Here is a 10251-nt window from a genome sequence, read left to right as displayed (position 1 = left end):
GTGCAGAGGAGGCATAGGGAACAGGGAAAACAGGAAGTAGCCAGAGCCTGAAAAAGATCTGGCAGACCAGCAAGCAATGAAGAATTCCAGAAATGGAGCACATTCAAATTCTCAACAAAGATAGCAAGACAGAAAATAACTATAGTCACCATCCAAGGACTTCTGCAAAAACCCAGCAGTTATGGTGCAGCTGTGTTAACAGTATGCTTGGCATTTGGAGACACCTACGCACAAGCTCTTCAGCAAATACTCCATCAGCCTGATAAACAGTGGTCAAGGCTAATATTTATTTTGCTAATACCTACTTCTTCTGAATAGCAGTTGCAAAGACTGGCCTTTATGAGGCTATTGTCATCTTCAGAAGTGCTAAAACCCACTTAAGGACCTACCTAGTGAATTTTGCCCACTCTCACATCCTTTTTAGCTCTTTAGAAAGCTTTTTGGTGACTACCAATGGGCTGAATCGGGAATGACCTCACAAGGAGCCACCTGCAGTGTCTTTGCTTCTGCTTTCACAGAAAATTCAGCTCACCAGATAATTTGCCCTGGCTAATTTAGAACTGACTGTATAACAACCTATGACCAGGAAAATTCAGTCAACTAAGTTTCCTCAAAGTTACTCGTTGATTAAAGAGCACCCAGCTGATATAAACTCACTTCCACTTCAGCTATGTCACATAGAGGCTCTGCTTTCCAACCCCATCCTCTACCAAATGTTATTGCTCTCAGTAAGAAAACAGCTTTGCCCACCCTGGCTTTGGTGGGCACCAAATCAGACACACATGAATCATCTTTCAGATGCATTTTGGAAGTAATTAATTAATGCCACCTGCTTGGCACACAGGTAGTTGTAGTGGAAAAGATGTGTGTTCATCCCCTCCGCCAGTGACAGAGCACTGTGATGTATGAACCAGCCGCGTTAAGTTCATGTTTTGCTAAGAAAAATATATGTTTAAGCTTTCAAGGGAAGTAGGCAAGAGAGAACAGCATTAGGGAGAGTCTAAAAATTAGTGTTAGGGCCATTAGGTAATATTTAAACAGCAGATAAGACCTGTGCAAGTGGGTGTTACACCTGAGCAGCGTGCAGGCAGGTCTCCTTAGCATCTTTTCCTGTCTGGTGCTGGATCACACCAGCAACTCAAAGCTGAATTAACTGGAGTATTTCACTTAACTATTTACATCTGCATCAACCTTTTCTCTCACCACAGTGGAGGTGTTGGCAGTGCAGCAGCAGCTGCTGGAGGTCGAAGCTTTGCTGCAGTTCTGCCAGAAAATCACTAACACTTCACAAAGCCACTTTCTTGAAAAGTGAGGCTGAGATTAGGCTTGAGGATATATAAAGCTTTACTTGTAATGGTGAGAGAGATCCCTGCAGGAAAGGTGCCAGAGAAGAGCAAACAAAAGAGTTATAGTGATTTAAGAAATGGAAGGGAGAAAAAAAAAGCCTGCTGAGGTCATCATCACCCTCGCTTGGTGTTGGCCACACCCTGCTGCACTTTCCCAAAATGACCTTTGGCTTGTGCTCCTGACAATAGAGCTGTTTCCTGCTCGGGTGCTGGGACCCGCAAAGATCAACAGGAAGTGCCAAGACTGCGGTCTGCAGAAACGGGAAAAGGGAGAGAGAGACAAACAGCTTCTCAGTTGGCACAAGAGCTGCCAACAGCAGACAGGCTTGGGAAGATAAGAAGAGGAACTCCAATAACCAAGAGATTTATTTACGATCTTATAAGGAGACATAGAAACAGCTTCAAGCTGATTCATCACAAATAACTGAGTTGAGACAAAAAAACAGCTAGTTTCCTTTCTCTCCTACTCTTGATTTCGTTTCTGCAACATTCGTTTTCCTTTCAGCCAGCCTGCCTGCTGGTGTTATTCATACTGAGAGTCAGTCACGTGTTGGCTCACAATAACATGTTCCTGGTTAGACCACATTGCCCAGACACCGGCAAAGCTCGGGGTATGTTATCTCAAGATGATTCTCTCTACTCAGCTGTGTAATTGCGCTGACTTAAAATGGTGTTAAACAGAAATGAATTAGAAGGCTGCTCCAAGAGGGTTGTGCTCCTTGGGCTGCTGCTCTGCTTCCCGCCATGGCTGTACCCACCTGGGGACCTGTGGTCCTGTGCGGCGCAGCTGCAGCAGGAAAGAGCTTTTGTGGCTGCTCCAGTACAGCAGCTTCCCAGAGGCCTGTGCTTCCCACAGCTACACTACTTTATTTAAGGGAACTGAAACAAAAAAACGTCAGAGCTCACTGATGAGTTGAAACCACAATGGTCGTTTTCTTGCTCTGCCCCTGTTGTGCAATCCTATAATTGGCAGTGGGCCTGCTGTGTGCTGTTCCTGCCACAATGGACTGTGATACCTGTACAGCCCTCACACACCAGTAAAACCCTGCAGGAAGGTGGGCCAGAACTGGAGCTGGTGCAAGTCAGCTCCCCTCTGAACAGTGGGGCTTCCTGCCTTACACCAGTGCAGTCTGACTGCATGGCTCTGACTGCAGCGATCGGGGAGGTAAGCACTTTCAATACTCTGGCTCACAGGTGGGTCTTTTAACCTGTTTATACACTAAAGTCCCGCACCATTCTTATTACCCTACCACTATTTTAAAAGAAAATAAAGAAAATAGATAAATGCCTGCAACTCTACTATCCCATTGGTTTGTGCACAGCTGCCCGGACAGGAAAGCATCTCCTCTCCCACATATGCCCAAAGGAAAGGCCAACCTCTTCATGTTGCTGCAGAGATATAGGGAGAAGTTGCCTTTAAAGATCATCCCCCTTTTGGGTGAGGAAATGTTGCTAAGCAGAACAGGATTGAGGTTCATTTGGTTTTGGCCCACTGGAGGAGCAGTCATTTAAATAATTTGCCCAAGTATTAGATCTGTCTCTGAATTCTCAAAGAAGAAAAAGCCCCAGTTCATCCCTGACTCTGCCTAAACAAGCAAAATAAATGAGTAAAATAACATGCATGTGCCCAGCAGTGCAAGGAACCGGTGTGTCCCTCTTCCCCATGGCCTGAGTTCATTCATGAGTGGTTTCACTACATTTGGGACTGCTGAGTACCAGAGAACTGGGGGACTGCGGAGGTCTCAGTAAGCACCCCAGTCCCGCTGTGCTGGCGTTCTGGAGGGGCTGCCATGATTCATGGAGCAGCCATCAGGCTACAGTTGTGAGATGCAGCCGTGAGCATCGCGTGCTGCAGACCACAGCACCTCCACCGTGCAGGATGACACGTCATGCAGCCTGACACACTCCTGAGCTGCTCACCTGCCTTCCCGACATTTAAAACTCAACAAACTTGTTTCAAAGAAACAGTTTCTTATGTAACAGGAATGATACGGTCAAAGAGCAGCTCTCCCTGAATGGGGCTGAGTTACAAACAGGGGTGTTCACAGCTCAAGAACAACCCTAAACACATCAAGTCAAGCAAATAAGCCTGTATGCCGTATTTTTATACCAAAGGATGAGGGATGAAGGCACTATCTTCTCAAACACAGCAGAAATTCCTCTGTAGCCAACCTAAGCTGTTCTGACACCAGGTCACAACCCAGCAGAGCACACTGCAGGATGCCACCAGAGCCAGCACCTGTTGCAGCCCAGCCATCTCGGGAACGGCCATGCAAAAGCCTCTTCCAGCTGTAGCCTTTCTTTGCACATCTCACCCTGAGAAATACCCTGTCTGTGAGCTGGCACTGCTGCCTCTCCCACACGCCTGCCCCGCAGCAGCACTGTGCCCACTGCCCTCTGTCAGGCACCAATGGGGCTGAGGTTTCCTGTGCAGGGAGAGAAATCCCAGCCCTGTTTCAGGTGTGCCATCACTTCCAGGAAATATGCAGGGGGCAGAGTTCCTGAGTTGAGCTGGTGAATGTTTCCTCTTCTAATAGAATCCAAAATCACCAGCATTTCTAGACACTGGACTTTAGAGGCTCCTATCCCACAGAAAGGAGCTTCTCGACAGCCCCTCTGGGTCTGTATTACACTGTGACATCTTTTTCTTCTTGAAGGTGTGTTTTGATGGGAGAGGTGAGCATTTACTGGCTTTCAGCCACAGATCAGTTCTTTGTTATGTCTGGCCCATCTGTGCTTTCTTTATGTCAAGCTATGTGCCACCGCACCAAATATCAACTCTAAGAGACAGGAGGCAGGTGAGTGACTCACATATCACTGGCAGCTCTCCCAACACCGTGCAACCATCACAAAGTCACGAGGGCGACTTTACAATTCCAGATCTTGTTTCTTGTGAAAAGCACCATCTAAAATTACAGCACACACAGGTAAGCATGCCCTGGTGCGTGGCCAGCCAGCGACACACCATGCAGGCACGGCGGTGCCACGGGGAGGATCCAGCAGCAGGAGGGCGGCCCTAAGTCACAAACGGCACATGATATGGGTCAGCTTGTTTCCTTACGGCTTGTTCGAGGCCAAGGTCACCACCGCCTTGAATAATACCACAGCACTGTGTCAGAAGCATCTCCCCGTTAAGAACAAGCAGACTCATCCCTCCCTGTCTTCTTGCCCACCACAAGCACACCCCATCCCTTGCTTCTGCTTGTCCAAGCACACCCCATCCCTCCACCTCTTCTTCCTCAGCGCAAGCACAAGCCCGTCCATCTCTCCCGGGCCACCACCACAAGCACAGCCCACCCTCCCATCTCTCCTTGCCTAGCACAAGCACACCCCACCCCTCCGGCCTTTCTTGCCCATAGGAGGCAAACCCCAACCCCCCCACCTCTCCCGGACCACCGCAAGCCACCCCCACCCCCCCATCTCCTCTTCCATAAGCCCACCCCGTCCCTCCACCGCTTCTCCCTCAAGCGCGCCCCATCCCGCCACCTCCTCCCGTCCCAGCACGCCCCATCCCGCCGTTCCCTTTTATGCCGCGGCGGAGTCGCTGTCCCCGGGGCCCAGCCCCCGCTGCCGCCCCCAGCCCCGCGCCGCCCGGGGCGCGCTCCGGCACGCCGCCGCCTGCCCGCCCGGCGGGGGGGCGGGATTCCCGCGCGGTTTCCCGACGTCACAGCGCGGGGAAAGCCCCGCCGCGCCGCCGTTCTTAGGGCCGCGCTCCGCCCCGCCCGCCCGCACTCCGTCGCCGCCGCCGAGCCGTGCCGTGCCCCGCGGTACCGTGCCGTGCCCCGCCGTGCCGTGCCCCGCTGCCGCGATGATGCCTGGCAGGACCCTGCGCAAGACCGCGCCGCCCGCCGCTCCCGCAGGTACCGGAGGGTGAAGGGAGCGGGATGGGGACACACACATACAGCCCCCCGCCCCCGGTTCCAGCACCCGGAGCGGGGGCAGCGCCCACCGCGAGGATGCGCCTGCGGCCGCCCCTGTGGACGCGAGGGGGGTGCAGCCGCTGCTGGCGGCTGGGGGGGTGGGGGGGAGAAAAGGCAAAAAGTTGAAAAGAAAATTACAAAGTTGTCAAGATCTCATTAAAATTAAAACCTAATAGGGGTGGGCAGGCGGCGGTGCGGGTGGCTGACGGCCGTGCTTGTGCCCTGCAGAGCGGGAGGCGGTGGCGGAGTGCGCCCTGCAGCTGCGCAGGATAGGCGACAAGTGGGACCTGCGGCAGAAGATCCTGAACCTCCTCACAAAGCTGTTCTGCCCGGAAACGTGAGCTCTGCGCGGACACGGCGCGCCGACAAGCAGGGGAAGACCTTGGCTTTGTGGTTTTGGAACAAGAGACTTCACTGACACTGAGAGATGAAGAAAGCTCTTTGCGTTGTATTTTGCTGCCTGTAGCCACTGAAGGATGGCTGTCGCAACATTTCTTTGAAGAATGTTACAGCAATATTGGCGTATGAATGCCAGGTGGAATAAAAAAGATAGTGATGGGGAGACTTGGGGCAAGACGGAACTTGCCCTTCAGCTTGGTCTGAGATGACTTCCACGAGCCTGGTGTTTCCCGAGGCACACTCTGGTCCTCCTGTCCCACAGCTACATTTAACCAAGGAGCTCAGACCACATTCAGGAAGGAGCCAAAAAAAGTGTCAGTGTCTTGGAACTTGGGATCGTACATCACAAGGCAAAAGCCAGTTGCTCGGTTTCTGAATGCTCTTGTATTCTAAAGCATGGATTCTGCTAGATGGGGATTTGGTGGTGGGATTATTTCATTTGTTAAGTAAACCAGTATCTTTATTGAAAGGTTATTTGTTACTGGATGATGCTTTGTGGACTAAAAATTACAATTCTATGAATTAACATGATGTTGCATAGTTCTAGTCTATATTATATATATATGTATATATATATAATATATATAAAAAATATGTGCACCCCATGTGTATGAAATTAGTATTTCACAGAACTATTAATTGAATGCTACTTGTTAGGCTCAAAAATAGTATGAAATGTTCAAAATATGACATAAACATTAAATATAAGAAAGCATAGTGGTCATCATGCAACACAGAGGGGAGCATACTTTAGTATAGCATATAAGACATATATATGTATATTACACAAATACAGCTATTGAGGTATGTGTGTTCAGTGAAAGGATTCTTTCAACATTACGAAGAATTTCTTGAGAACAATACAATGCTGAGTAAAAAAATAACTCTTCAATAGATGTAGATCTTAAAGTTGAATCCAAGTTGAATCTCAAGTTTTCTTGAAAATATTATTTATTCAAGGAAAGAAACTACCTCTCTTTGAAGAAATAATACCAACAGAATTGAATGTTATGGTCAAGTACAGGAAAGTAACCTTGGATTTCTGAATGTTTAACTATACTTACAAGTGAAGGTTCTTCCCTTGTACTTTATTCCCATTTCATTTCATGGCAACCTCATTTCGGTTCTGGAATGATGTAGCACATCCAGTGAATGGTGATGCATTATGCCTGTCTCACTGAGGGGTTATTACCCTTGGCTGGCTTTGGAGGAGATGAATTAAGTCTGCTGATTGCCGTCAAGGCAAACAGTAACTCTACCAGTCAATTGATGTCAGACAATTGATGATCCTAAACAGTGTTCTTTCATACATGCAAGCTAGCAAGAAAATGGTTGAAGCTGATCAGGTTTTGTAGCTACCTCTTAGGTCAATGGTCAGAATTCCTTCTCAACCTTGTACGTAATACATTTGCATTGTATAAGGCTGTACGGTTCACTTTCTGAATTCTGGGTCTGTTCAAATTATGTTTTGTCTTGCCTTGTCGTGAATTCTTGTTTGTATGTGTAATTAATTTTTCCGTTAGTGTTTCTGAATCTGCCTTGCAAAATTGTCATTACATAGCTCTGGTCACTCTGTAACAACCAACGGTGTATGGCTGTTACTTGTTATCACTCATTTCACTAAGCAGAAGCTGACTGACCTTACCTGCTTTACCCAGAGAGGACTTAAGCCCGTCCTAGTGGTGTTGCTGGGACCTTTGCCATTGGCTTGAGCGACATGCATGGTTCCCTCCTCCTCTAAGACAGCTAATACCTTTTCAGTGAGACCATAATGTTTCAAGAATAGTTGTTATTCGTCTTAGTAGTGCAAAGTAACACGTTTTGCTGATATGTAGAGGTTGGGTTTTCAGGTATTAAAAAGTAAATGCAAAGAGTTTCTGTTCAGCTAAACCCAGCTCCCAGGCTAGCACTGTGTGCAGCTCGGCAAAGCTGTTCATCAAAGGCAGCCCCAACATCCGCAGAAGGGCTCCTGCTGTATGCCTGGGTTTGATGGAGTCTTGGAGTCTTCCATCAAGGACGCTAAACAATGGTCGTGCCTGCCTGGGACTCTCAGGAAAATTCAGCATTAGCATTTGCATTAGTAGCTGAAATGTATTTGAATAGAAGTGTTCTGCTCAATGTATGCTGCTTTGAAATTCAATAGGAAACAAGGTGCAGATTTCATAGAGCCTGCCCAATTCTTCAGACTGTAGCACACATGAATATGATGAAAAAAAGTATCACCATAAATGCATTGTCATGGGGATATCTAAGTTAAGTATTAGCACAGTATTTTTCTGTCTAGACTGAAAAGACTATTTTGCTTTTTTTGGTTTTATGTTTCTCTGAGCATTGTCAAGAGTGCTAGCATTCACTGGGCGCTCAGGAAAAAGACCTAGATCCAAGTGGTCAGTGCTAGTATATGAGTAAGCACTTGCTGATTTCCTCCCTAGGATTCCTTTTGTTATTTCTGCAAAGGATTTGCTGTATGACTGCATCAATGTGAGTTTGTTTTTCTTAAGGCCTATTCTGGATATGGGCCAGATGTTTTGCTGTATGCCCCATGCATCTATGTCTTGAATTGTTGTTTACATAATAAATGCAAAATGTTTGCGAGAAAAATGAGTCATTGTTATAACTCAGGGGTTTTTTGTGGATTCTGAATGCGTGATCATATTATGTAAATTTCTTCCATACTTCCAAGTCAGCAGGCACACACTAGGGCAACAGCAGAGTGCTGGTAGGTATGCATTGGGAAATTAGGCTTTTACTTCTGCCTTTAAGAAGAGCAAGACATAAACATATCCTTGAACTTCAAAATGGGAAACTGAGACACTTATTTTAATATTTTCTAGTAACTACTGCCCACAGAATAGTTGGGCTCCATTACTTCTAGCAGAGGTGTTGCAGCTTTGAGGAAGAGAGTCCCAGGGAATCAGTGAAGGATAGACATACAGGTTAAGGGTTTTGTCTCAGAATATCAAAGGAATACAGAGTTTTGCCAAGGTCAGATTTTGATTTTCTCCAAAGTTTGAAGCTGGAGCTTTGGAAAAGGGGAAATGTTACTGCTTACCTCAAGGGAATAGCAAAGGGATAGTGCAGAGCTTATTCCTCCTCCCTAAAGCTGGGACCCAAAGATGTGTCTGTGGAGAGGAGAGCCCGGGGTGCTCACCTGCTACACCATGCACATCAGCAGGCTTTCCCCTGACTCATCGTGCTGTTTCTCCCCAGCTTCATGGGCAGGGAACACCATGCCTGGGGCACATGTCCCAGCATGAGGAGGACTAAGAGCTTCCTGGCCAAAGGTTCTGGTTTCTACTAAATGAAACAAACCAAAGGGAAGCAATTCCCTGTCCTTTCTCAGTTAGCCACCAGCAGAGGTTTGGAAGAGCTTTACATCAGGGATCATCAGCAAGGCAGTCCTCAGAAGGCCCATCAGACTGGTGTCAAGTGTTACCACAGGTGCAGCAGAGTGCATTTTTGCACAGCTCCATGAGCAAATTACACTCATAAGACTCATCGGCCTTGTGAAAACATCCAGACACCCTCACCCGCTGGAGCCTGGCCCCTCTCCAGCCAGGTCACTGCCAGAGCACGACACTTGTGACCTGCTCTTTCTAAAGGGCAGGGTAAAAAAAATCCCATCACTGGGGCACGGCATCGTTGTCTGAAGGCACTTGACTCACCTGCAAGCACCTGGTATCAAAAAAACCCAAACCAAACCCACCTGCTGAAGCAAACTGTCAGAGTTGCTGCCCCGTAGCACTTTCCATTAACCACGGCCTGTGGGCACCTGCCAGAGCAACAAGTGCAGCCCTGGGTCGTGTTCGCACTGTGCTCACCCAGGCGAAAACCAGGCCAGTGCCCTCAGCCAGCTCACACTCTCACACCTGAGACTGGATGCACAAGTGGTATTTCCTAAACAAATTGCTAGACAACAGAAACACCTTCCTCCTCCCCACCGTGGGATGTTTTTTTAAGTAATCTGAAAAACAGTGTCTCATACGCTGCTCATTATGTTTAAGCACATGCTGCTGGAAGGGACTAATTTTATCATTTTCTTCCCGTCAACATAAAACGGTGCGAGGCAGTGACGTGCATCTGCAGAAATGCAAGAAGGCTGGACAGGAAGGGCTGGGGATATGATGTGTTGTCTTTCAGTCTGGCAGGATTTTCCATGAAGTAGGTGACTGTCTGATGGCGGGACTGTCAGTGAGCAATAGTCCAAAAGCTGTCACAGCTGTAAACAAGGGTCTTTACTCAAGTGCGTCACTCTATTGTCTGGGTGATGGTATAAGAAACCCGCCACGCCAAGGGCTGCCCTCCCTTCTCATGCATGCTCCCTTTACAATACAAATATCACCAGTCTGCAAGCTCTCTGAAAGCGTGGAGGCAGGTGTCACCCCTTTAGCAACAGGAGATATCCCATGAAATGCAGTGACCTTGAATAAAACTGTTTCAGCCATTTCATCTAACAGGAGCTTTGGCATCATTCCCCCCCTCTGCAGGAAAGGATGGCGGGAGCACACGGCTCCTCCAGTTGCCCCATGCTGATGTTACCACTTGAAGGGCCAAGCCACCTTCCTGTGGTGACAATCTAGCTGCAA

The 10251-nt window shown here is 48.0% G+C and overlaps 1 protein-coding gene across 1 annotated transcript; it reads left to right on the top strand.

The window, feature by feature from the left end:
- The first annotated feature begins 5089 nt into the window (after positions 1 to 5089).
- Positions 5090 to 8260, top strand: PMAIP1 (phorbol-12-myristate-13-acetate-induced protein 1). Its single transcript, XM_074856632.1, has 2 exons — positions 5090 to 5206; positions 5495 to 8260. Exons 1-2 carry the CDS (start codon positions 5155 to 5157, stop codon positions 5605 to 5607), a joined length of 165 nt encoding a protein of 54 aa, XP_074712733.1. The 5' UTR covers positions 5090 to 5154; the 3' UTR covers positions 5608 to 8260.
- The last annotated feature ends 1991 nt before the right edge of the window (positions 8261 to 10251 follow it).

The sequence above is a fragment of the Strix uralensis genome, chromosome Z, assembly GCF_047716275.1.
Source record: "Strix uralensis isolate ZFMK-TIS-50842 chromosome Z, bStrUra1, whole genome shotgun sequence".
NCBI classification, from domain to species: Eukaryota; Metazoa; Chordata; class Aves; order Strigiformes; family Strigidae; genus Strix; species Strix uralensis.
Note: the sequence above shows the minus strand (reverse complement) of the source record. Positions and strands in the feature narration are given on the sequence as shown.